The sequence below is a fragment of the Chelonoidis abingdonii genome, chromosome 19 (genome assembly GCF_003597395.2).
Source record: "Chelonoidis abingdonii isolate Lonesome George chromosome 19, CheloAbing_2.0, whole genome shotgun sequence".
NCBI lineage: Eukaryota > Metazoa > Chordata > Testudines > Testudinidae > Chelonoidis > Chelonoidis abingdonii.
The window spans coordinates 23,193,900-23,221,071 of record NC_133787.1 but is presented as its reverse complement, the minus strand read 5'-3'; the positions used below and the strand labels follow the sequence as shown (position 1 = coordinate 23,221,071).

Below are 27,172 nucleotides of genomic sequence, written 5' to 3'. Positions count from 1 at the left end.
AATAGAATAACACCACTGTAAGACTGGTGTAAAGCATTTTTCTACTAGGCTCATAATGTTTTAATTTATTATAAAATTACTAGAACTTCATGAAACTGAACAAACTATTAACTATTACCTTGTACATCAGCTGAGGAGGTATCTGGTGGATTAGCAGGCTTTGTACTTTCTGAGTTTGGCACAGAAGAAGGTGTCTGATGTGCCTCTTCATCACTATCTTCCTCAGATGAGGATGATTTTTCATCTGAGGAACTGGCAAAGATGGCTTTAAATAAGTCCATAGATGGTCTTCTTTCTTCTTCTTTTTCCTGATCTGTGCTTTCATTAACTGCCTGCATAACAGTGCCCATAAGGAAAAAAAATTTAAACACGGACAGAGGAAAGAAGTGTCTCTCCATTAAGATAAAATATTGTGACACTTTCAATGGTATTTTCATTTGAAAATTAGCAAATTTTACAGTAAATCTGAAGTCTATAAACTTGACAATGTTGATGCACAGTAGTAGAGCTCAGATACTGCTAAATTAAGTTACTTTCCAATACAGGACACTTCATCCTGTGCCTTTTTCATACAGGTCAGAACAGCTCACTTGAAAGAATATAAAATATTAACACTTTTTATTTTTGAGTCAATAGACTCTAGATACTTTTTCTTTAGCTTAAATTCACAACAAGCAAATCTATCATCCTCCTCAGAATAATATGTATCAGTCCCTGTACAAAGCAAAGCAAAGTGGACTTTGTGCAGGAAAATCTGTGGGTGTAGTAGAAGGAATTAAACCTACCATCTGCTGGAAGGCATCACAGCCTGTATGGCCATCATCCCAGACTATACTTGCAACCTTTGTGTCCTCCATGTATGAGCTATAATCATACAATTCCTGTAGGCACAGATCTCATGTTTGCCTTTGCTCACCATGAGTTGCACCAACTTCTTCTAGACAGTACAGAACACTTAGGGATTATAAAGACTGTAGAGTGATTCTGTCTGCAACCTAGCTCCCTCCACAGTCCTTACATGGACCACAGAGAGGCCTGCATACCCTTTCCAAAGAATAAATTCCCCCCACCCCTTTATTAAATGTGCCTCGTTTAAGCCCCCAACTCCTTTCACAATAAAATCAAGGTCAAGTGTGTGAGTCAACCGATGTTAGTTAATGCAAACAAAAGAGCTATCCTGCTAACCTAAAAAACTGATAGCCCTTAACAAATTTCACTATTAAGGTCAAATTTTCAAATGGCCTCCACCAGCATATTTGCCAAAACTGCACAAGCAAAAGCGGTAATTGTTATTTATGATAACTACTCAATTTGTGCTCTCTTTGTTAACCCCTGTAATTTCTCATGATTGGAGCTACAGAAGGTCTCCACAATTCATCCCCACATGTAATAGAATCACACTGCTCTCTATAGCAGATAATACTCAAACAAAATAAATTTCCTACTTCATATCAAGATCTACGTGCCTGCAGAGTTTCATGTACATCAGATTACTGTTTTGCTTCTTCAGTAAAACAGCAAGAATTAGAAGTACAAGTGTTTTCCTTCATCTGAACTATACATTTCTCCATAGAAAGCAAAGATTGGGGTTTCCCCAACCCCCCCATTGTTTGGACCACTTCCCCTCCAACTTCTACAAATGGACACAACTTTTCTTCAAACATATTCCTGTGGCAACGACACCGACTTGCTTATTAGAGATCTGTTTTCAGCTGTCTTATTGAAACAAAGACTGCCAATACCCTGAGATCACCAGCTCTTCATGTACCACCAGCAGCACACGCCCACAGGCTGAGAACCACTAATATTAAAATTATGTGCTTTATATAGGAAATTCTAGGGCAAAATGATGTGAATAAAAATACAAAGCATTTCAATGCTAAATACTGTCATGGCAATATCCCAGATTCTCCATCAATGTATGTTTCCCCATGAAGACTAAAAATTTAATAGTTTACTGTTGCAGAGTTTTTTCCCCATTTTCTGCCTGAGCAGGGGGCAAAATTGGTGTTTTTCCTCCCACTGCACACGATAGGGATATTCAGGCCAAAGAACCTATGGAACTCCAAGATAAATGCAATGCCACTTATAGTCAGCTGGTGCCTTCACACTGCCTCTTGGTTTCCTCATCTTCTTGACAACATATTGCTGCAGGAACTGTGATGACCAGGATGCCCCCTGCCACTGCATCTTTCATGGGGATGGAAGCTTAAGCTCACAGTATGGAACCTGAGTGAGTTAGAGCCCCTAGTGTACATTTGTGAATGTACTGCAGAGAAGCTAGATCTGCCGTGGGCCTGCAGCCTCTCCATTTGAGGAACCCAGTGCTTGCAGAGCCCCAGGAGAGGAGCTTCCATAGGAGACATTGTGGAAAAGAAGCTCTCTTTCCCACAGGTGGAAGGCATAATTTGGCCTCAAGTGCAGACATGTCTTTTCTAATTTAGCATGAGTTGCTACGACTGACTCTTTCCATGCACAAGGAAAGGTATTTCAAAACAAGATCAACAAAGAGAAGAGCAATGTGCAATAACATGAATGTTACTGAAAATGTCAAACCTTTGGAAATCTTATACCTTATTGGGAAGGGGTTCATTTGTTCTACTTCTGTCTTCTATTACTGATTCTGGTTGTTGCTGCTGAATATCAACTTTTGATCTAGCAAGACTTATGAACTCACTAATAGAATCCTTTTTCTTCTTCTCTTTGTCAGATATATCCCATCTTGATGGTTTCTTTGACTCTAAAAAAAAAAAAAAAAAAAAAAAAAATAGTGCAAGATCCCAAGCAGCATGGTTAATTAGCTTTATATTAACTACCACAGCATGTCATGGTCGGGTCAATTATTTACTAATATTTGCTTTATCATTACTGCCTACATTTAAAAAATAAAAAATCTTAAAACTAGAAGATCTCTATTGGCCAGATTCTCAGTCCTATAAATCAGTATAACTCCACTGATTTCAACTGCTCTGGCCTTATATACGTAGCTCTGAGTTTTCAAACTGTTTCCTTTAATTTCTAAGGAAACTGCATCTTGGTATTATACATTCCATGATGAGTACATCAATGTTTTTTAAATCATTAATTATTGGGATTACACTAATAAAATGCTGACCTACTTACTGTTAGGATTGATATTCTGTTGTATTTTTTCATTTGTTGTTTGAGTTATACTTGTTGTGGTAGACTCCGGTAGAGTTAAGAAATTGAATACAGAATACTTGTCACGTTTCACTTTGGGTAACCCAACAATCGATGAACTAGAGGAAAATGAAATTATTCGTGAATTGTTTTTAATGATGGGATGGATGGACAATATTGGAAAATGAAGTCTCAGATTATCCACAAAACAAGCAGAGTCCATGAATACAAACCCTAACAAAGGAGCATCCACTATGTTCTGGGGGGATCACCTATTTTCATTCAAAGTATCTCTAATGAGGTGATCCTCCTAGTTCAGGTAAAAAGCAAATTGGCAAGTTATCAGAAGGAAGCCTGCCTGCTGTTCTACCTGGGTTGCATCTATTCTGAAGATAAAGAGAGGGTTTCAGCCTTCAGAGATATCAAGCTGGCATGTTCCCCAAACGTTACACAAACATACATTTCAGAACAATTAAAAAAAATCTTTTGAAAGCATTAAGATATTTGATTAATCATCTTACTCAGAGTAGGGATCAGGAACATTAAATCTTTTACACAGTAGCTTCTCAGGGTGCCACTCAAACTTATCTCTTGTGAGCTTGCCAAACATCTTCATCTTCACTGCAGATTCTTTGTCATCAATATCTATCTGTAAAATTCAAATGTTGATTATATACTCTACAGAATATAATCACCTTCTTAAAATGCCTCCTATCATGGTAATGGTGTCAAGATTCAGTGAACTTAAAGGATAAATACTTAATTACTGCTGTGCAAGCAGTATTGTATGTTTCCTTTTGGTTTCTTAAGGCAACAGAACATTATATTTATCTTCTACCATTATGTTTTAAATAAATTGGACTGTGCTACTGAGTGTTAACACAAGTAATCACAATATAGGATTATTAACAGCATGAACCTCTTGGTCTCGAGGAACTTCCACTTTGTCAGTGTCATCTTCATGCTTGGCTCGAGTAAACCTTGATGACAGGACTGAGTTGGAGGATTTGTAGAGCACTGCTGCATGGAAGAACTCTTCTCGTTCCCTTCCTCTCTCCCACTCTGTCATACCCGGATCTGAATGACTCTCTGGTGTATCTATTGTAAGTTAAAGGATAGAAATGCTTAGCAGCCCTTAAAAGTTACTTTTAAGTATAAAAGACACTTGTATGTTGGTTTAACTCATTGTGTCATTCTTTCAAACAATGCCAGGAGCCAAGCTCATCTCCAGAACGGTCTGATGAATATGTAGTTGAATATAAATGTGCCAAAAATTTCAGAAATAAAGAATAGGGGTAAACCCGGGTGTCCTGCTGGATATACTATTCTTCAGTAGCCAAAGATGATTGCCCAAGATAGTGTCAGAATGCCAATCTTTGACAAATGAATGATGGCTACTTCATTTACCTAACCCATTACTGTACTATTGACACCTAACTCACTGCTCTGTAATGCACACTGGAATATACAAAATATGAATTGCTCCATAGAAAACAAAATAAAACATTACGCACAACTCCAACAAAATGCTTGAAATGTAAAGTAAAAAGCTCAAAATATGAACCTGCTAGTAAAGTTTAGGTTTGCATTTGAGTATTCAAATTGGCTTTCTGGATGCATAAAATGTGTGTGCTCATAAATGCAAATTCAGATTGCCAAGCAGCTTTAAAAAAAAATAAAAAAAAAAAAAATCATCCCTTCCTGTTTACAAGGAACAGATTTTGGTTCATATTTGCTTCTAGAGGAGACAGGAACAAAATCAACACCAAGCCGAGCTTCTGATATGAGGTTTTTGACCTTCCAAATTATTTCAAGATTTCCTGCATTTTCATCCAGTCCCACTAATAAATACATTTAAGTTGTTCCATTTTATACAAAGCAACAATCTATGTTCTAAGCAGATAAACTACCGGCACAAAGACAGAGCTCAACATCAAAGAACAGCCAAATGCACCTGAAATAACAAAAAAAACAAAGTAGTAACATGCCTCCATCTCAGAGACACAAGGTGGGTTAAGTAACATCTTTTATTGGACCAACTTCTGATTCTGAGCTTTCCTTCATTTTAGTAAGAGACCCCATGGACTCTGTAGATATGGCTTTTTTCAAAAATACCTCAAAAATCAGCATTTTTGCCACAGAATTTGCCCTTTTGCTGCAACTGGGCATCTGACATTTGTTTTCTGTTTCCATCTTGCTGAGATCTGTCTCTCATTATCCAGTTTTCCCCACCAAACGCAACTCATTTGGATTACAGTACCTGCTCCCTACACTGACCCATGAAGCCCAGCAGAGCTGAAGCCCAGTTTGCAGATGGAAAGTAGGGGGAACCCAGAAGCACAGGCTGTGTAGCTGATTTTCCTGGAGAACAGCACAGCCACTGAAGAACAGGGAGTCCTGGATATTAACTGATAAAGCCAACTACGAGCTCCCATTTCCCTGGCATATTTGGGGAGCAGGGAGGAAGGTTTTAAGCTGGACCTGAAGAGTGGAGCAAGGTGGCCTGGAAAGCATAGCAAAAATACCCATCCCTGAAAATAATAACTATTGAAAAATCATCATATTTTACATCTATGGGTATTCTGGAACATGAAACTGTTGTGTGGGGGTAGGGAATGAAGGATACTTCCTGGTGACAGACTAAATTAACATTACTATGGTCCCACTGTACCCAGAGTACATACGATCTTAATTACAAAAGAGAGATGAGTATTAAGAGCAGGTTGAAGGTATGGAGCTGGAAGGTAAACAAGAAGGAAACAAAACAAAAACTGAAGATCACAGTATGGTCCATGACAGTGGTTCACAACCAGAAGTGCAGGGCCCCCCAGTGCCCACGAGCAGGGCCAGCGTTAGACTCTCTGTGAGCCAGGGCAGAGAGATGAAGTCTCACACTGCATGGGGCTGAAGCCCAGGGCCCTGAGCCCCACTACCTGGGGCAGAAGCTCAAACCAGAGCAATGTAGCTTGGTGGATAGTTGCCCCACTTCCTACCCCCTAGCACCGGCCTTGGCTTTTATATGCAGAAAACCATTTGTTATAGCACAGGTGGGCCGTGGAGTTCTCATAGCATGTTGGGGTGGGCCTCAGAAAGAAAAAGGTTGAAAACCCCTCATCTGTGAGGTTGTGAGCTACATTATAAGGGATCAGACAAATTAAGATGAGTATGATCAAAGCCCCCAATCTTGCAAACACTTAAATTAATGTGTTGTCCCATTGAAGTCAATGGGATTACTTATGTGCCTAAATTTTGCAAGATTAGGGCCTCAGGAAACAGAAAGAAAAGCACTATATTTGGAATTCTGGAATCAAGCCTATGAGAAGCTTAAAATGAAATACTTAATCAAAATTGCAGAAATAACTTTTTCCAAATAAAAAAAATGCAGAAGAGTTTCATGACCATTTGCTAGTTACCTTTTTGTCCTTGTTTAAGACTCTCAACATAATCTTCATATCTTTTTTGTTTTTCTGGATTTTTTGCAAATGGTTTGAAGTCACTAGAACCAGGAGTGGCTAACTGCCCCCCCAACGCCATTTGCCACTTGTGATGAACACCATCTGAGGAAGATGATATATTTAGGGATTGCTGAGGTAAAGTTTGTGTTTTCATTTGTCGTTCAGCTGCCTGTTTTGCTTCTTTGATTCTCTCTTTGTCTTTCCCTGACAGATACTCCAAAACAGAAGGACATGGACCTGAGGAAAAAAGCAATAAGGAGATATTTGAAAAAGACGACCCCTTTGTAACTATCTCTACTGTCATGAATAAAACATATTACATGTATATCATTTCCCTACCTAAACAAAAATGTGTCTAAATATGGGATGTACATGCATTCAGATACCAAGCAATCATCAAAAATCAATACTCTAGTAGTGGTTAATTTTAAATGTCACAATTTTGCTGGAAACCCTGAGGGAATATTTTTAAGTGATCATTTAAAGAGAGGAGATTTCTTTCACCAGAAGTGGTTCTCACTACAATTTTTATACTAGTATAAAAAATTATAGACAGACACACATCGTTTTTACAAGCTACATCTTTGGTGAACCTACTGCTGTTTGAGTGGATGCATCTTTTATCAAAGGAGCAGGATAGCACCTCACACTCATTCGTATGTATTGTGCCCCACCAGATCTCTGCACTGATAGATATACAGAGATACACATGATGAAAGACAAATCAACTGGGATACTATAAACCAGGGATGTCTACATTTGATAGTATAAAGATCTAGACTTCATAGAAATCTGGAATGTAAAATTTTGTACAGCATATTGTGGCAAATTGCCGGTACTGTTCTGCTGGGTCTCGCGCTCTCTCTTCTCTGGGGTAGGTTCAGGGCGCTATTGCTTGCCTCTGAACCGGTTCTTAATTACTCCACTAGGGTCCTTGGAGGAGGGGAGTGGAGAGGGAGGGACCTGGGCCCACCCTCTACTCCAGGTCCCAACCCAGGGGCCCTGAGGGTTGCGGTGAACCACTTGAACTAGCGGTTCCTTCCCCTGGGCTACTTCCCTCTCCTACCCTTCAGCTTGTGAAGGGCTTCTTGCCTCCTTTCTACACAAGCCTGGTGCCCCTTACCTAGGGTTTCTTCTGGACTTCACAATCCAGCAGTACTCCACTCCAAACTTTCTTTTCTCTTCTACAACTCTTCTCTTCTCAACTTCTGCCAACCTGCACTCCCTGCTTCAATCAACCTTCTCCTAAACTCCCATCCTGTCTGACTAAAGCAGGGGGTTTTTTATCACATGACTGAAGTCAGGTGCTTCTATTGAGTCAGGCTCTAGTTATCTAAAAGCAAACCTTCCTCCCTTGGACAGGGATAGGCCTGCTCAACACTCTTCATTGCTGCCCTGCTGGCCATGCTGTATCCACATATCCCCCACCCCCGCTGCTCAACACAAGATTGGGCTACTCGGGACGAGGCAGTTGTCGGCGCTTGGAGAGGCCACAGCTTGCCACGTGGCTTCAGCCCCTGTTGTGCTGGATCGAAAATGGACAGGCTGCAAAGAGAGACACCTCGTCACTTTGGACGTTCCTTCCTTGTTCTTGCATCACATGGGCGCGGGGGTGATCGAGTCCCACAGGTAAACCGCCACGCCCAGGAGATAGTATCCTACTATCAAAATGCTCTGACTGCTTTTGTGCGTATTGGTTAGGCCACCTTTGTATTGCCTTCCCTTGTTCATGTGGGGTTTACAACTCATCCCTACGACATGCCCGAGGTATTTGGCCTAGCTAGTACAATCACGCACCTTCAAGGTTTAGGCGGTGGACCGGCCTTTCGCAGGCGTCCAGCACTGCTTCCACTTTGTCTAGGTGGGTTCTCCAATCAGGGCTTGTATAACTATGTCGTCAGATAGCTGCGCATACTTGGCTTGTGGTCGTAATAACTTATCCATAAGTCATGAAGTGGCAGGGGCCCATGGGAGTCCGAAAGGTGGAGGAGCGTGTATTGGAACAGGCCATCGGGCGTTAGAGAAGGCCAGATTTTCCCTGATTCCATTGGCCAGGAATTTCCAATCATTCCTTTGGTCAGATCCAGAGTTGGTTGGTAATTTGGCTTGCCTAAACTGATCACCAGCTCTCAATCGTGGTTATGGCGTTGGCATCGAAGTGTGATACTTCATTCATTTTCGAAGTCGTTACAAATCTCAGGGTCCATCAGGCTTGGGACTAGTACATGGACTGGACCACTAGCTGTGGATTCTTCAATGACCCCGCAGTTCCAGCTTCTTCTGCACTTCCATCCTAATTTCTTCCGTCTTTTGCTTGTATCGATAGGTCTTTTCGTCACCCTTACTTCGGTGGCTGGTATTGATGTTGGCTGTAGGCTTCGGGCCGGTGGGTAGAAATATGTCGGTTCCGGTTGATCATTCAATGACTTCCGTACGTTGTTCTGGAGTTAATTCGGTGTATTCTGTACCCTGCTCCAGTGGGGACCGTCTGCCTGATAGACGCTCCTCGAGTGGACCAGACACGTCTCTCTGTCCAGTGCCAGGCTCTCCAGTAAGTTGATGGTAGATTTGTCTTGCTTCGCGGTCTGTTGTTCAACCTTAATATTTCACTTCCCATGGCTTCACACTATTCTCAATGATCCGTGCCAGCTGGCTAGGAGTTTGCTTCTGCGGTCGGCTCACTAACACCATCACCGCTTCCCCCGGCTTGAACGATGCCTAGCTTCGCCGACGGTTGTGATATGTCCGCTGTGCTCTGTGTTTTTCCAAATGTCACCTATTTCGGGATTACCTGGTTATCCGCTCTCTCATCTCTGTCACATGGCTCAATACATTCTTTTCTGGGTGGGTGCTCCTCCCATTCCTCCTTGGCGATATCTAATATCCCGGCGTGGCGTTCCACTTATAAGATTCAAGGGAGAAAAACCATGGAGACTGGGGAACTCTCTCTCCCCTAAGCGTAAACATTAAACGATTAAGGGGTGTACAGTCTTTTCCATCCTGTGCTACCCTTCTCGGATCATATTTTTAAAGGTACGATTAAATCTTCTACCATCCGTCTGTTTGTGGATGGTAGACTGAGGTCCGGAATGCTTGTATGCGAAGCAGGGCAATAAGTCTTTCATTAGTTTTGACGTACCGGGTTCTCTGGTCTGTCAGGATCTCTTAGGGATGCCCCACTCTGGCGAAACCTGTAGTAGTTCTTTTGCTATTGCCTTAGACGTGGGGGTTTTCTTAAAGGGATTGGCCTCTGGATCGCGTTGGCACAGTCAAGATTACTAGTAGTTTCGGTGGCCCGTGCCGGTACTTTCTAGTGGCCCACTATGTCCATAGCTATCCTCCAAAGGGAGCAATATAGGTTAAGTACTAGTGGGCCTACAAGTGAGGTCGGGCTATGCAACTGGCATTAGACAGAGGCACTAATAACGCTAGACTTCTGCTCTATTATTGTTTTCTCCCTTGGGCCCAATAAACCTTCTTAGGATTCTATCCAGTGTCTTGTCTACCCTAGATGTCCCCAAATACATGACTGTGACCTAGTCTCTAGTAACTTCCTTATGTGTTTCTGTGGGACATAGGACTTGCTCTATTCTGCCCCTCGTATTTGCTCTTATTTGTACAACAGAATCAGGTTTTGAGAATAATAGGGCTTGGGCCTTTGACTTTTCCTTCTACAGGCACTCCATTTATTCACTACCTCTCCCTCACGTTCGCCATATATTGGACTTCGGCCTGGTCTTGGCCCAGGTACTCACGTGCGTATGACTGACCTGATCTAGGGCCATTTTCAACTTTCCCCCTGGGGTGCTTCCCACTTGGGCCAGCAACCTCGTTTCTGAGTCCCCGTGGCCCGAAGCCATCCCTGTCTCCTCGACGGGTTCACCTACCCACAAGAGAAGTCTTTTGATTTGCTGCCAGAATCTGGTCCTAATTTTATCTGCCCTTCATTCTTCGCCTAGACTTCTGGGTTTTCAGGGGTTGAGAATAACTGCTGGAGCAAATTCATGCAAACATTTGGGGCGGGCTATCTTTAGTTGCCTCTGTCTCAGCCTGGGGTTGCTACCTCTCCATTCTCTATTCGGGGGTCATAACTCTTCAAACCCAGAAAAGTCTCTTCCAATCAAAATGGGTAGGCGAGCTGGGGACTACTCCTGCAGAAACTCTGGTGGATTCCCCTCGATCTCAACCCGTACCGGAATTGTTAGTAGGTAATATGGTGCCATGTACGCATGTTACCCCGTGCTTTTTTGGCCCGGGTTAGTTTTGGTCTGGTTCCCACCAAACTTTCCGAGGACCAACGTGACAGCACTCCCAGAATCTATTAATTGCTTATGGTTTTTATACCATTCATTTTTACAGGTCTGGTCAAATCCATTGTGGAGGTCAATGGTAACCCCCTACCAGGCGATTAGGCCACACTGCTCCCCATAATTCCCCAGATTACACTGCATAGGTACCTCCTGTGGACCTGGGGCTCTTATGCCCCAATTTCCCCCACATTCATAACACGTCCCCCTATTCCGGTTGTCACCCTCTGTCCTGGGGCTAGTTGGCCGGACCCCCCACCACTCTTCCAAACCCCCAGGTCCCTTTCTTGGCCTCGAAGCCATTCTTCGTGTCGTTCCTCCCGCGTTTATAGTTTTCCTTACGCGCTCTCTCGACAGTCCGGGGCCTTGGGTTGGGCGTTGTCTCAGTGGGTGCCGTGTCTCCGCCGCCTGGGTCTGGAACAGGTTCGCGGGCTGCCACGTTTGTCTTTCACGAGGAGACCAAAACTCATCAATAGGTATAAGGGTCATTCTGACCAACCCAAGTCCTGAGACCTGGTTGGTAGCCCCCGCATATACCGGTCCAATATTAGTTAGCCTCCATCATCTCCAGAGCTATGGGCCTCAGGCGCAGCCATTCCGGGTCGGGGATCTAAACAATTGTGTTCGGGGTGTCTTGTCCTCCGAATCGCCATTCATGGTACCTCTGGGCTCGCGTGCCTGTTGTTACTCCAAAATCTGGCCAGGATCTCTGCCTTCCGTCGCAATAATTGCGCAGCTTCTGCAGCAATATATGTAATAGACTCTGGGCTTCCCCACACAGAACAGGGGGCAAAAGAGATACCAGATCATGTTCATTGGGCAGGGCCTCCCGCAGGGCTGCTCTTTCAAACCCAAGAACGGTAATGCTTCCACATCATCCTCCCGCTGTCATTTTCTGTAAGCAATGGCTAGCCCGTATTGGTCGGGTCCCTTTCCCAGTGGTCGATTTCTGCTCCATTAAGGCTTCATCTGGCTCACCAGGTTTCTCAGCAGGACATTGGTCCTGAAGCAAGCCTGACTCAAGCACCAGCTGATTGGTTCTCTTGCTGCATAATCATAGTCGCCTTGTGCAGTGCTTGGACCCTGGTACCTTCCTGCTGGGCCGCAGTGGCATGTTATAAGGGCCTTGAGCCATGTCGTCCCATACTTAAGAGGTGGAGGTTTTGGTCTCACCCTGAGACTAAGTCTCCCGCGGTGCATATCCACTTCTGACACCACATGTTAGGCACAATTGCCAGCTTACCTGATTCTGCTGGGCTCTCGGCTTCTCTTCGTGGGGTAGGTTCAGGGCGCTATTGCTTGCTCTGAACGGTTCTACATTACTCCACTAAGTCCTTGGGAGAGGGATGGAGAGGGAGGACCTGGGACGCCATCCCCTACGCTCAGGTCCAAACCCAGGGGGCCCTGAGGGTTCGGTAGAACCCTTGAAACTAGCGTTCCTTCCCTGGAGTAATTCCCTCTCCTACCCTTCAGCTGTGAAGAGCTTTCCTTCCTCCTTCTACAAGCTAGGTGCCCCTTACCTGGGCGGTTTTTCTGACTTCAAACTCCGCGTAGCTCTGCCAACTCTATATGCCTACAAGCTCAGTCTCTTCTCCAACTTCTTATTTCCTCTTATCAAACCTTCTACCTTTTCTCAACTTCTGCAACCTGCACTCTGCTCCAATCAAACCTTCCCTCTTCAACTCCCACACTGTCTGACTGCAGCAGGGGGGTTTTTATCATAGACTGAAGTCAGAAGGGTGCTCTAAATTGGGTCATGCTCTAATTGGAAGTCAGGTGCTCTAAGTCATACTATAAAGCAAACCTTCCTCCCATTGGCAGGGGAATAAAGGCCCACTGCTAACACTCTCTGCTGCCCTCTGCCCATGCTATATCACAATATGTATATGCTCCATTAAAAAAAAAAAAAAACCTTCAGTATCTAATACAGTAAAAGCTTTGTTATCGGCATGTTGGGGAAATGGGAGGCATTGGTAAGTCAAAAACTCCGGTTAACTAAGAGGGAGGGTGTTTGGACTGGGGAAGAGGGCTCAGGGCAGGGGCATGGAAGTGGGTGCAGGGCACAAATTCTGGGAGGGAGTTTAGGTGCAAGAGGAGGTGCTGGATCTGGGCAGCGCTCACTTCCCTGCAAGCAGCAACATATCCCTGCTGCTCCTAAGCAGAGGCGCAGCTAGGTGGCTCTGCGCGCTGCTTCCACCTCCAGGCACCGCTCCCGCAACTCCCATTGGCCATGGGGCCAGCACCTGGGACGGGGTGGAGTCAGCGCGCAGAGCTGCCTAGCTGCATCTCTGCCTAGGAGCAGCAGGGACATGTTGCCACTTCCAGGGAGCCATGTGGAGCCAGCTAGGGAGCCTGCCAGCCCCGCACCAACCAGACTTTCAATGAAGATCAGAAATGCCAGTTTAGAGAGCTTTCCAGTTGCTAAAGTAATGGATAACATAGCTTTTACTGTAGTTACATTAGTGGTTTGAAAGTTTTGGACAATCCCATATATTTTCTTCTTTTATTATATAAACATGTGCATATATATTAATATAATAGCTAAATTATATGCAATCTATTATGCTGTTTTCAGTTATAATTTGCACTTGGTTAGCCCAGTGGTCTCAGTGCCAAACTCTGCCATGTACAGTGCAACTCTTGGTCCCTGTCACTTGCTTCCCAAGTGAAGAAGGGCTGGGGATGCTACAGAAGTGTCATGCTCAGCCCTCAGGGGCAAGGGTGAGGGAATTATTCATATTACCCAACAATAACTATTCCTGTTGATTAAAGAGTAGTACTGTTAGTTCAGAGAGTATCTCCAGTTCTCACGAGCCAGAAAGTTAAAGGCCATGCCTTGGAGCTTTGCCAGGTGGAATGCTTCAAAAGCTGACAAAATAGCATTATTGATGCTATTATACAATCTTAATTCTGTCTCAGCTATTTAAGACTGACCTGTAATGGATATTTTTTTAAGTTATGTTTGTGCCATATTTTCCTTATTTATGATGTGTGGAAAAGGCTTGAAAGGCTAAAGACAAAAAGGAAGCGTCCTCCTTGGTTTTTACTGAGAAATGTGAAGTCTGACCTTTCCAGGTTTTGCAGGGGCCCCTTCTTCTGGGGGGGTCTCAGAGCAGGGTGGATAAAAATCTATTATTTAAAGAAAAAAATCAAAACAATCAGATGGCTTTTATTAAATACAGATTTTTTTATTTAAATAAAATGTAGGTTTATTTTTTTTTATAAATAAACCTATTTCAAGTTAAATTTGAAATGATGACAACCTATGTTAAGGCCTAAAAACTTATTATAGTCTATTAAAATTTTTTATATTAAATACCAAATATTAAGCAGTACATGTTTGCCGCCAAGTTTTAAAGAAAGTCAGACCACTGGACTGGTGGGAAGCGCACTGGCTAAGCATTTGGAACCTGAGATTGTTCTAGTGCTAAATCAGCTTCTGGAAAGAACAGCCTCTTCTGCGTGCAAAGAAATAATGTTTTCTACATCTCAGTTTATTCAACTAATTCAGTTCAATGACTAGTTCACTCAAAGTAAAAAACCCAATGGCTTTTCTTCTAATCTATTAATAAAACTATGTGAGACAATGAGGCCTATTAGTTCTAAAATCTTGAAGGACATGGTGATGAGAAACAAAGAGTTCAGTAACTACATATAATACTTCTTTTCTTTAATAAGTCAGTTTTAAATGAAAAACAAATTTTGATAAAGACTTGGGTTTTTTTTATGTATCACATACATTTGATAGTTTTATTTGTCTAACAACATTTAAAATCCTTGTTTATTCATTTTTTTACTTGATTTGTATCAACCTCTGTTTGAATAGAAATTTAATTAAAAATGCACAATCTAGTAAAGAAATGCATCATTTACCTTATTCTAAACAACGTAAATGTAAAAATTCATCTGAATAAATGTAAATTAAATGATATACTTCCTTAAATAAATAATATCTTGGTTAGCAAGAAGAAGGACAAAATCAGTACAAAGGCTACATTTAGTTGCCAGTCAACATATTTTAACGGTTAGCAACCAATGAGAACCACCCTTTCTTTAGCATAACAACTCAAATGTACAAATGCAAAGCAAGATTAAAATAGATTATTTTACTAAAGGTTACCTGCTTACAGATTAAAATCTGTGATTTAAATCAATTCACCCAGTCTCGCAGCATGAGTATTGTGGCCTCACAACTTAACTGAAGGGAAAGGAATTAACATGTTCCTTCTCCAGTATCCTTTACTAGTTGACATTAAACAGGTGTTAACCAAAAAAAAAAAAAAAAGGTTTTAAGAAGCCTAACATCCCCTTTCCCTCTTATTTGCTATTTTCTCTAGACTCATATAATGTCACAACAACATTAGTGACTAGAGAGCTACAAAATCTTCCAAGGTACACAAGATCTGAATTTCTAAGGTTAAAAAAAACCAAAACCAAAACCCCACAAGCAGAAATTTAAAAAAAGTATACTTAGGCTTCATAGAAGGAAAAAATGAAATACTTTTACACACACACACACACACACACACACACACACACACACACACACACTCTCTCTCTCTCTTCTCCTTTAATTAGTGTGAGGAACTGAAAACACCTGTAGGTATTCCCAGTAATTGACATTTAGGGACCATATTGTCCAATATTTTGACTAACATAAGGAGTGTTTTAGTTTGTTTTTATTAAATTAGAAAATATATATATTCAAGATTGTAAAAACATTCAAGTCTGTAAACAAGTATTTCCTGTGCTAAAAATATTATGGAGATAACCTAGTAGTTTAGTCAGTGTTAAGTGAATCTACACTATAATGAAACAAGGAGAAGTATGGTCACACACTATGTCACATACCTTTTAGAGCAGTCTCTCCTAGCAATTCCCTCCTTTGACATGCATTCAGTGTGTGTCTGTTTTGCTGTGGAGTATCAGTCTCACGTTTCCCAGTGGATTCAACTAATGCCTGAAGTAAAAGGGGGTTTTCATTTCTAGCTGTTATCACTGGTCGAAAGTAATGGACTGGTCTGTAATCCCTTGGCAGGTCAGGCGGTAGATAAGTCTTCCAAAACAAACAGAAAAACAGTGAGAGATGTAGTTTCATATTTGTTATTTATAGATGAGATGTCCTTCACTAAAACCACTGGGCAGCATACAGAAGTTAGTCTTACTATAGGCCACTAGTATATACTGCTCAGACTTGCAGAAAAGGACATCCACAACCTGTACACTCCTTAAGTACTGTCAACTTAATTTGTGAACATTAACAATAGAAAAGTAAGCTAACAAACAAACTGGACAGGCTCAATTAGTCTGAGTCAATAAATAAATGGCACTGTAATAAACAGGAACATTTGAAACTTGAAAAGAACAATTACCAAACTGTCAGTTTATAAACATTATACCATAGACCAAATAGCAAATCAAGAACTGCTTTTTAAAAAAAAAATATTTCAGAAAATGCTTTGGATATTGCTTAAGAATTTACCTTCCTTAAAATGGGAATTACATGCACTTTCAAACGTTAAATTTTAAAAGTTGAATAGTTTCCCTAAGCTTCTAAAATACCTTAGTATCCTCCACTGAAATTCTGTTTTCATATCTTTAAAAGAATAGTCCTAAATGAACAAAAGATGTCCCAAAGCCTCCTTACGGTAAAGTATACTAAGTGGATTTTTCTTTCTATTTCCTCTTTAGGAAAAGCATACTGTCACAAAATTTTATATATGCCAGGATTTTACCCCATTCTACACTTATGCTGAGACATCTTGTACTTAAAATTAAGTCCTAAAAATAGGGTTAAAACAAATTTGTCACTATGAGTGAATTTGAGAGGTCTTGGTCACTAAGAAAATATGATGTTATGTTTGAACAACAGACAAGCAGAATATATACGTTATTCTTGCTAAAACCAATTCTCTAAACTGCTGCCAAACAGTAGTGAGCAGCTCTGAATGCATTTAGAATGTCTAGTGGATGGACAAACTTCGGGTTTGTATTATCAACCTGAAAACCTATAGTTTTGACCATTTAGGATACCTTTGTTGCTTACCAACATATTTTATTCCTATTACAAGACACAATACGAATGCAGTAGAATAGAGTAATAACCAAGGAGTGCAGTCAACTTGCATATCACTCTATAGATCTATATTAGGCTTGTTTACATCTTTCCTTCATAAATTATTTGATTATTATTGACATGAGTGATTACTTATTGTCTATATTTAAGCACGTAAAGATGGCAAAATTATAATAGCTGTTTTTGCTAAGAGAAAAATTATGTTTTATTTACCTTCTTTGGAGCTGATGATTTAGAAGCCAAGGAAAAGCCATCCAGAATTTTGCCAATATATCTAACTTCTTTCTCCATTCCTATAAAATTATTATAGAATTAGTCATAACTTTCAAAGCCAACAACTACAGAATTAACTTCATAGACAGGGATGTTCAACTTTAATTTTTTAACTAAATAATTTCAAACCATTCTGTTTTCTGATACAGCATCCTTTAATTAGTATGTCCTGATATTTTTTAATTCCTTATTAAAAACCATTACAGTTTTCCTCAACTTGTGAATAATCAGCAATAAGTAATACTATCATGCATTGTATAATACAAACAGAATATGCAAAAGTTACCAATGACTTTCATATCCTGCATAATTTTTGCTTAACAACAATCCCTGAGGCATGCCTATCCCATTCAGAATCTATTGAAGCCTCCACGGCTGTGACTGGCTATACACTATGTATGCTGATGGAACCAAATGCAAGCCAATGTTGATGGAATCAATTTCATTTTGAAATAAATTCAGAAGTTTATGTATGTACATTAAATTAAATCCAAAGACAGTACTTAACCAAGTGCTGCTTTGCATGATACATGGCAAATGGCTATACATCTGATCCTACAGCTCTTACTCATGTGAGCAGCCCCACTCAAATCTCCAAGACTACCCATATTAGTAAGGGCTACAAAATCAGGTCCTATATTTGCAAGTAAATTACTGAAGGATTCTTAAATATTCATGCATCTTTTCTGACATTAAAATACTGTGTATGTTATCATGGCCTAGTATTAGTTCTAATCTAGTGCACACAGTATTTCTGAGATTTTTAACCATAACCACAAATGTTAGTGGTGAACTATTACCACTATTAGTGGTAATTATTTTCCTCTTACAACTGCCCTCTTTCACAGTCATTTTGAGCTATATAATGCTAATGTAGTTTCATATCTATTGCATTAGCAACTTTCATCCTGGCGTTTCCTAACTTTTGAGTGCTTTTCAACCATGATATTTAACATTTTTTCCATATAATATTTTATACCTTGGCCACAGACAACTTTGGAATAAGCTCTTTTAATATCATCGGTATTTTTATACTGGTGTTGCTTTTCACTTACTATTTTTACTGCAGCAGAAAAAAAATGTTTTCAGATAAATACATGACTAAACCGAAGAAAGCAGAAGTTTTAAATTAACCTACTTTTGAACTACAAGTAATGATAATGGATGAAACTAGGTGAAATATTGAGATCTGAGGGCTAGAAAATATCAATCCTTTATAAAAGAACATATTTGGGAAATAGAGGTTAGCATTCTTACATACATTTTAAGTATAATTATACTGAAACTTCAGATCTATCTATAATTCTTACCTTTCTTGTTTTTATACTGCTTAGGTGCAGTCCAACCATACAGCATATCTCCAGGTTCCTCATCTTTCAGAACTGTATCGTATTTTGACAATGTTTCAGTAGCATATATGTCGTCGTCTTCTTCTTCCAAAGCTCCTACACCAAAAGCCTAGAAAAAAAAATTAAATTAAAAATGGTTAGACTTTAACAGTGTCAAAATCTAACAGTTCTGTCTTGAAAAAAGTAACAAGTCAGAATATGTATATTTAGACTCTGAAATTAAAATTACATGTTAGAGACCAGTTTGATGACTTTCAAGTACTTTACCCTGCCACATGGGAGACCAATGATCAAAACAGCAAGCGTGTCCTCCAGCTCCTCCAGCAGAGAGGGACTGGGACCGCTATGTCAGAGGCATATTTGGTTTATAATTGGCAGGATTAGCTATAACACTGAACAATGTATCCTGCCATCTAAATACGAACGGCACAAATTGAGCTCTAAAGGAAGAAAATAAAATTATGCTGGCAGGTGGCCTTTAAAGAGGAGAAGAACAACATAATGGGAATAAATACAACCATATTCGACCATATTTATTTCTTCCCAAAAATCATATAACTTGAGAGTGTTTTCTGTGTGAAAACATGGATCACAGCGCATAGTGTTAAAGGAAAATTGAATGTGGTGGCTGACAGAACCTAGTGTTGGAAGGAAATGACCAAAAATTAAACATCTTTGGTTCACAGAAAGCTCGTTTTACTCCACTTGGAGAAATGTAATGTTCACTTTCATTTTTACTTACACCACACTCAGCATATTATTACATTACACCCATTAACTTACTAAGCCATATAGAAGCTTCATGGACTCAACCATGGCTTCATAGTAAATCTATGTTAGCAAGTCTATGGGAACAGAAGCAAGGTAGCCTGCCTGCCTTTCAGTCCTGTTCTCAAACCACATAAAGTTTCTTGCAATCATTCCATCTTTATCAGGCCTCATGGAGAAATAAAAATCAATTATCTACATTTTATTTCTCAGAAAGCTAGGAACAGTAGAAAAAAATGAGACTACCTTATGAAAGGGAACATTTAATGAAAGCATTGCTTCACACTGATAAGGTAGTGTCATTTTTTTTCTACTGTTCCTGGCTCTCTCAGAATATGAAATAACACTGTAATAACAGAAATATCTACATTTACCTCAAAAATTGCCATTGACTTAAACAGAAGGGTTGCCTGATTATGGACTAGGAAGCATAGCATTTGGCCTTTGCAGATTCTACTGCAATTTTAAGAGTACATTCAATGTAAAAAAAAAAAAAAAAGACTATACATTTGTTTTATTCCACTCTCCCACAATTTATTTCAATCACAATATTAATATTAAAATGTCATGCATATTGTAAAAGGAACCAATGATCCTTGCCTCTTTCAACCAATAAAAATATATTAAATTCAAGATTCACGCTGACCCCATTTATTGGTGTTTGGTCATTTTACCTATCTGTGCCATCTCAAATTACTACTACTATCCCACCTTACAAGGTATTATTAAGATTTAATTCATGTTCTCTTTCAGATTCTCAGAGAGAAGGGAGCAGAGTAGTACACAGTATTATTTTTAATAACAGAAATGGTATTTTCAATTTGCGTTAAAACTTTGTTTTAATTCCATTTTAGAGAGATTTTAAGACAAACATATTTATTTCCTATAACTGGCACTTCAACACAGTATATACAGTAATGTTTTACCTGGCCTGAGATACCCAATTTTCTTCCTTTACTACGTCTCAGATCACCAAGTAGATTACTTGTCTTTTCAGAACCATCAGTAAAAAGATTGTGGTGTTCTCCTCCTGAAATCCCAAACAATGCTTTGGCGGGGTCTAGACCTTTGTAACCAAGTCCATGGACATTCTCTTTAGGAGTCAAGTCTACAGGCATTACATCTTTGGGTGCAAACGTCACATTCTCTGGCTGATATTCATCCTCTTCATCCTTTTACAAAGTTAAAGTACATTACAATAAACAAACATTAAACTCTGTACAGCAATATAAAAAATGTAAGTTCCACAGCAACATTTAGTTAAGATGAAGTCCAATTCTGAAAAAGTTTAAGAGTTCTCCAAATATATACAGATATCACTGCACATGCCTGACTAGAAAAGGAGCCGTTCTAGGTTTATCTTAACCCAACCATTAATATTCAGAAAAAAAGCTCTGTGTAGCTTGAAAGCTTATCTTTTTCACCAACAGAACTTGGTCCAGCAAAAGATATTACATTACCCACTTTGTCTCGCTAATGTTCTGGGACCAACACTACAAATATTAGTATTCTAGTCATATAACAGTCAGATTTTTTTGTTATACTTTTTTACAAATATTGAAAGTTATACTTTAAATATAACTTACAATTACTCCTTTTATATAAAAAACAGACACTTTTGCCTGCATAATACCTCAGATCCCTCAGATCCTTCAGGTGGCAGGGCACAGCCATATACTTTTACTTCAGGGTCTGTAAAGACATAACAGCACCATACTATAAAGTTACAATTCTTCAGTAAGTTTCTCTTAGTTACATTAAAAAAAAAAAATAATAATAACCACAGAGAAAATAAAAGGTTTTTACAATATCTTCTCAATAGCATAGAGAAGACTAGAAACTTTTCATTTTCCATTACTCAAAACTTAATTGAACACACCAGGTTTTTGTTTGCGTGGCTTTCTCTTTACTCGAGGTCCAACTCCTTGTCCTTCTTTCCAGCCCATTTTTCGTAATAATTCAACACCAATAGTTATTCTAAGAAAAAAGTAAGAACAAAACATTTATGCTGACAGCCTAATTTAAAAGTATTCATGGTGAAGCTCCTGAAAGCTATAAATAAATTCATAACAGTATGGGCCAAATTTTCCTAGCAGTTTTTTGCAAGCACAATTCTTCACGTATTGTCATTTGTATATGTACCTTGCATGCACAACTGCAAATGACAGCGCACGCAAATTTGCATGTGCAAAACAAGAAGGCACGTGGAGATCCCTTTGAAAAAGAGATTTTATATATTTTGCAGTAATTTGCACTGACTGCAGTAATTAGATATTCATTTACTTGCCAATACATCATAGGTGTTTTAGGGGTGAGGCGCTATATCTACTCACTTTGCTGGTGCTATTAAATCATCCAGTGCAGTGGCTCCTGGAATGGATGCAGTTACCCCTGCAATCTGCCTAGCTTTTTCTTTTATTCTATCTTTGGGTTTGGAAGCGAAGTCATCCGTCGTCGTAATTTCTCTAGGTGCTATCCCATATTCACTTAGATCCTGAGAAACACACGCACAAAATGGAAAAATTCTAATTAGAAATAATTTTTCTTCAAATATAGACTATTATTAAAGATGACCATCCAAGGAAAACCTGGAATTTATGCCCTTTATTTTGGCACGGTTTTCAAAGGCACCTATGTGAGTTAAGTGTCCAACTCTAATTAAATTTCAATGGAATTGGGCACCTATCTCCCCTTAAGCACCTTCAAAAATCGCAGTCTTTATTTACATATGCTTCTTTATAATGGAGACCTAGAAAGTTTTGTTTGCTTTCTGTTTCGTAAGGTTTTTCTTCTTGTTTGTTTTAAAACAGGTCCTACCGAGAAGACTCTTAGTTAAACAAAATAGGGTTTTTAAATTGCCTACAAACATTCAAGGGCTGAAACAGCTCCCAACTACACCCGTCAGCCTCAAAACTATGCCAGCAAATGTAGGGAAGCTCATATTTTACATTCTGATATTCCCAAGCTAAGTAGTAAGCAGAACCCACCACCACCAAATGCACACTTGTCCCTGACAAGATTAAATCAGTTATTTGATGAAAATTTAAAATAATGGATCATTCTTACAAATTTCTTATTAGTACTATCTACAATAAAAGTGATTTTATTATCCATATCTACATAAATTCATGCAACAATATACACAATGATAAAATGGCCAAACATCTGAAGTATTGTCATGCTGCAACTTTTTGTATAATTTTTGAAAATTTACCTCTTCATCCATAAAGTCTTCTGGTCCAAGGACTGTTTTGTCTGCTCTCTTCTGACGTGATGATACAAAAGTTGAAGGGGCCCATCCTTAAAAGAAAGCAAATCTTTAAGAAACGTACAAAAAGAAACTCTAATATAATGTATGAATGCAGCAAGGAAAGGTTATATGTTTCTATTTTGCCATTCTATTAATCAGAAACACATTAAGGACACGCCAACACAATGTGATGCATCCATAAGCAGAGCATTCCAAGGGTAACAGCTTCAATGATGTTCATTTTAATAGAAAAGTATAACTATTTACAGTGAACATCAGCAGAAAAAAATACACAATACCAATTTACATTTGTTTTCCCAAAAATAAATGTAGTAGTGTTATCTTTTGGTAAAGTATTACTGCAGTTCTTCTCCATGAGAGGAACTAGTTTCAGACACAATCTCTGACCTTCCTTTGAACCAACAGTGTTGAAGTAGCCAGCAGAGAAACCACCACTAAATGCTCCATGAAAACGTTTGTATCGTCCCTTTTCGTCTTTAACAGTCTGCTCTTGAAGAGGAATTGGCTTCTTAATTCGTTCACCTACAATTATCAAAATACAAAAAACAGGAAACTAAGTTAACCTGAACAGAGAATCAAATCCCCACTCTTCTCAGTAACTATTTGTTCCCCACAGGAATAGCAGCCAACTCTGAAGAAGAAAGTGACAGCAGTTCAACTGTGCATGCCAATACTACATGCTGCTATTTAAAACAGGAACTGAGAGAATAAGAAAATAAAAACAGTGATGAAGAATTTCTAAATCCTAATCCCAGTTCTTACACTGACTTTTTCCATGGCTGCTGGCAAACCACAAACTATCTGTCTCCTTAATGTCCCGATCTGTAAAATGCAATGAATAATATTTATTTTCCTATTTTAGAGGGTGCTCTAAGCACTGACTGTAAAGCATTATGAAAATTGCTAAGTGTTATTAACATCATAACAGAGGACTTACATAAGGGATAGCTCAGCAGTTTGAGTATTAACCTGCTAAATCCAGGGTTGTGAGTTCAAGCCTTGAGAAGGCCATTTGGGGATTAGCCCTGCTTTAAGCATGGGGTTGGACTAGATGACCTCCTGAGGTCCCTTCCAACCCTGATATCATCATCATATCCAACTGAAGCTTTAGGAATTTGGAAGGAAGAATATAACTATCCAATTTTGAAACTAATCAATACAGAGGTTAACTAACAACACTATCATTGCAAACAGTCAACAGGATCTTTAAAAGTCAGGGCTATATTTAAGTGGCCAGAACCTCACTTGCAATAGCACCATCCCCCTAAGAGAAGTCAATGAGGCTCCATACGGGTGCAAACATCTGCTGCATGCAATCTATCGCAGGATCATGGACTTTGAAATATTTCATACAGCCGACTGTGCTGAAATCACGTTTTAACAAGACGACCTCAAGGGAACAGATGGATTTGCATAATAACCACTTTTACAGTGTATATATAATCTCCTTTTTGTGTAAACTCATTGTTGTGTGTAAACTCATTCTTATTTACTGAAAACCAAAAGTGTGCTTGGCTTGGCAAAAACATGTAAAATACTGTCACTTCTCCAAGAGATTTATAATCTCAGGGATAGACAATTGAAACATTGCTGTATGCAGTACTTACTGCCCACTGATTTCTACACTACTCGCAGCAGTGAGCACTAAGCCCCACCATGAAGTGCTTGCAGGATCAGGCCTCTAAGGCCTCAAAACTCTTGTCCTGGCCTTTAAAGGGCAGGATCCTTACGTTATGCAAATATTGACCACTGAAATATAATACTGTACATATATAACACATGGGATGAAGGATAAACATTCATGAGGCCAGTGCACCTGTGCATGTACACGCATGCACACCCACCCACCTACCGCTGGTTACATGCACTCTGTGCTTTTGATGGTAGGATGAATATTTACATTCAGCTGCAGGGCAGTTTCATGAAACTGGATATAGCAGAAAAAGTATTGACCCTGAACCTTATAAGGCAATAAGAAACAGTATTAAAATGAGCAACATTGTATTTAAAACTTGAGTAAAACGCACTACAAACCACAGGGGGATTTTACTGTATAACGATAGAGTCTAACTTTTACAACAATTAATTGCTTTCTACTTTTATCTAAGTAAATAACAATGAGGGCTTCTGTTGTTTACTTCCATCAGTTCTATTCCAACATTTATGATAAATATAATTCTGTTATACCAAAAGCCTTGCATCTGAGTACAGATGTGAAAAAAACGTCAATTTTAATAAATATAACTTTGCTTTATTTTTAAAAATCTGAACACCAACAAGGCCTTACAGAAATGCATGGAACTTCCAGGTTGTTGAAACAGTCTGAAAGTACTGAGAACTGAAGCCTTAGTGCTTCAGTGGTGCCAGGATTTTTCATGTTCCATTTAAGCACAGTCATTTGAGAACTTGGCCTAGCAGTGACATTGTTCAAAGAGATACTGTCAACGTAGGCCTTGTTTACAGAGAGAATTTGTACAGCTTTAACAGCGCTGGTATTATTAAAGCAGTACAAGTGCTCTAGCTTATTCTTGTACAATGAAGGGAAATAAACTATACTCACATAAAGCACCTTTATACATAGTGTGGACAGCATAACTCTGTCCAGACTATGAGTTACACTGGTATAACTATTTTGGTAAACAAAATCACAACTGTAATCGAATTTGTACAAAATATTTGTGCAGACCCAGGCCTTAATCACACTTGTGTCTGAAAACTAACGACCACCTACTGCAACAAGTAACACCTGAGATTTCAGTAACTGAGGGCTTGTCTACACTACTGTGCAGGGTTGATCTAAGATACACAACTTCAGCTACATGAACAGCATAGCTGAAGTCGACGTACTTAGATCTACTTACTGCGGTGTCTTCGCTGCCGTAAGTTGACTCTCTCCCATTGACTCCACTTGCATGTCTCATTCTGGTGGAGTACTGGAGTCAATGGGAGAGCGCTCAGTGGTCAATTAATCGCATCTACACTAGACATGATAAATTGACTCCCCCTGGATCAATTGCTGCCTGCCAATCAGGCAGGTAGTGTAGATAAGACCTCAAAGATTAGAAGGGAATCCCCTGCACCCCCTCCAGTTTGTTTGTTTTGTACATTTGCCAGCTCTTGGCCTATCATCTGTACTACCCACTCTCCTCCAAAGCTATGTCTACACTACCGTGGTAAGTCGATCAATGCAATGCAACTCCAGCTACATGAGTCGACAGAGTTACCGCACTGAGTTGACAGGAGAAATTCTACTACAATCAACTTATCTTACACTTCTTGTCCTCAGAGGGTAGTTCCCAGCTGTAGTGTAGACCTGCCCTGTTACTGCGTTTTTTGTTTTTAATAATTGGAGATATACCTATCTCCTAGAACTGGAAGGGACCTTGAAAGGTCATCAGTGCAGCCCCCTGCCTTCACCAGCAGGACCAAGTACTGATTTTTGCCCCAGATCCCTAAGTGGCCCCCTCAAGGATTGAACTCACAACCCTGGGTTTAACAGGCCAATGCTCAAACCAACTGAGCTATCCCTCCCTTTCAGTACTGGGTTAACTGTGCAGTTTGCACTGAGAACTACGACATACAGCCTCCCCAACCACCAGACCAAACCCAGAGTTCCTTCAAACCCGTCCTCCCCTATTAACAGCCCGCACCACAACAGCGTCAATGCGTTAGTATTGGCCCACCCAGCCCCGTCTCTCCCTTCCCCGGCGAGAGGGAAGCTCGCGGGCTAGGTGGAGGTGGCCGTGACCAGAGAGACCGGCGGGTCTCTCGCAGGGCAGGGGACAGGCACTTGCGGGAGACAGGACGAGAAGGAAGCCGCAGACCAGGCGGTGGGCCTGGAAAGGCGCTGGCCCGTCTCGCTCCCTGAAGCAGACAGGATTTGCGGCTGCCGAGACGGGGACTGCCCCGCTGGATCTGGCTTCAGGGGGGCTCCTCCCGCCTCATGTGGGCAGAGCGCTCCGGGGAGACAAGGCCCCTCGCTCACCGCCCGCCTGCAGCGTTAGCCTGGCTACTTAGGGGGACGCCTCCGCGCAAGCCAGGATCGGGGCGGCTGTTTCCCCCGAGCTCCCTTACCGTCCGGCAGGGGCTCCAGTGCGGTGCCATAGCCCGCCAGCTCCTCTTCCTCGCTCTCGCTGGCCTCTGGTGCCGCCATCTTCTGACCAGGGCGCCTAGCGCCGGGGCCAGGCCGCTGTCACGTGAGAGAGGCGGGACGCTCGGCGGGCGCTGCCATCGCCGCGTGGGGAGGGAGCAGAACGAGTTGCGGCCTGCCCGGGGCTGCACTCTTGTGTCCAGAGCCCCCAATCCCAGGGGGCTGCTGTAGCTCAGGGCACTTCCCCCATTAAGCGCTTGGGGTGCTGAGGGACGGTGTGAAGTATCACATATTGGTCTCTCAGGTTATATTTCCGCTACCCTCAGGGATACAATGCAATCGTCATCAACTTTCAATTTAATGGTTAAAATGTAACTTGTGATCAGTTTTCATACATTTCAGTACATCTTAAAATAAGGGATGGGTGGGCATCGTACGGGAC

At 40.6% G+C, this 27,172-nt stretch overlaps 1 protein-coding gene across 2 annotated transcripts in view; it reads right to left on the bottom strand.

Moving 5' to 3' along the window:
- The window catches only part of GPATCH1 (G-patch domain containing 1), a 33,439-nt gene extending 6,609 nt beyond the window's left edge, over positions 1 to 26,830 (bottom strand). The window contains exons 1-16 of one of the 2 annotated variants that reach the window (XM_032773352.2): positions 26,715 to 26,830; positions 23,028 to 23,162; positions 22,584 to 22,669; positions 21,703 to 21,863; positions 21,249 to 21,346; positions 21,003 to 21,061; positions 20,296 to 20,541; positions 18,563 to 18,710; positions 17,193 to 17,272; positions 15,755 to 15,959; positions 6,555 to 6,833; positions 4,061 to 4,239; positions 3,663 to 3,790; positions 3,124 to 3,260; positions 2,574 to 2,740; positions 119 to 332 (exon numbers count right to left, since the gene is read on the bottom strand). In XM_032773352.2, coding sequence (XP_032629243.1) covers positions 119 to 332; positions 2,574 to 2,740; positions 3,124 to 3,260; positions 3,663 to 3,790; positions 4,061 to 4,239; positions 6,555 to 6,833; positions 15,755 to 15,959; positions 17,193 to 17,272; positions 18,563 to 18,710; positions 20,296 to 20,541; positions 21,003 to 21,061; positions 21,249 to 21,346; positions 21,703 to 21,863; positions 22,584 to 22,669; positions 23,028 to 23,162; positions 26,715 to 26,793 — 2,401 coding nt within the window. In that variant the 5' untranslated portion in view covers positions 26,794 to 26,830. The remainder of the gene's footprint in view (positions 1 to 118; positions 333 to 2,573; positions 2,741 to 3,123; positions 3,261 to 3,662; positions 3,791 to 4,060; positions 4,240 to 6,554; positions 6,834 to 15,754; positions 15,960 to 17,192; positions 17,273 to 18,562; positions 18,711 to 20,295; positions 20,542 to 21,002; positions 21,062 to 21,248; positions 21,347 to 21,702; positions 21,864 to 22,583; positions 22,670 to 23,027; positions 23,163 to 26,714) is intronic. The other variant, XM_075073812.1, reaches the window with a different exon arrangement.
- Positions 26,831 to 27,172: the final 342 nt, after the last annotated feature.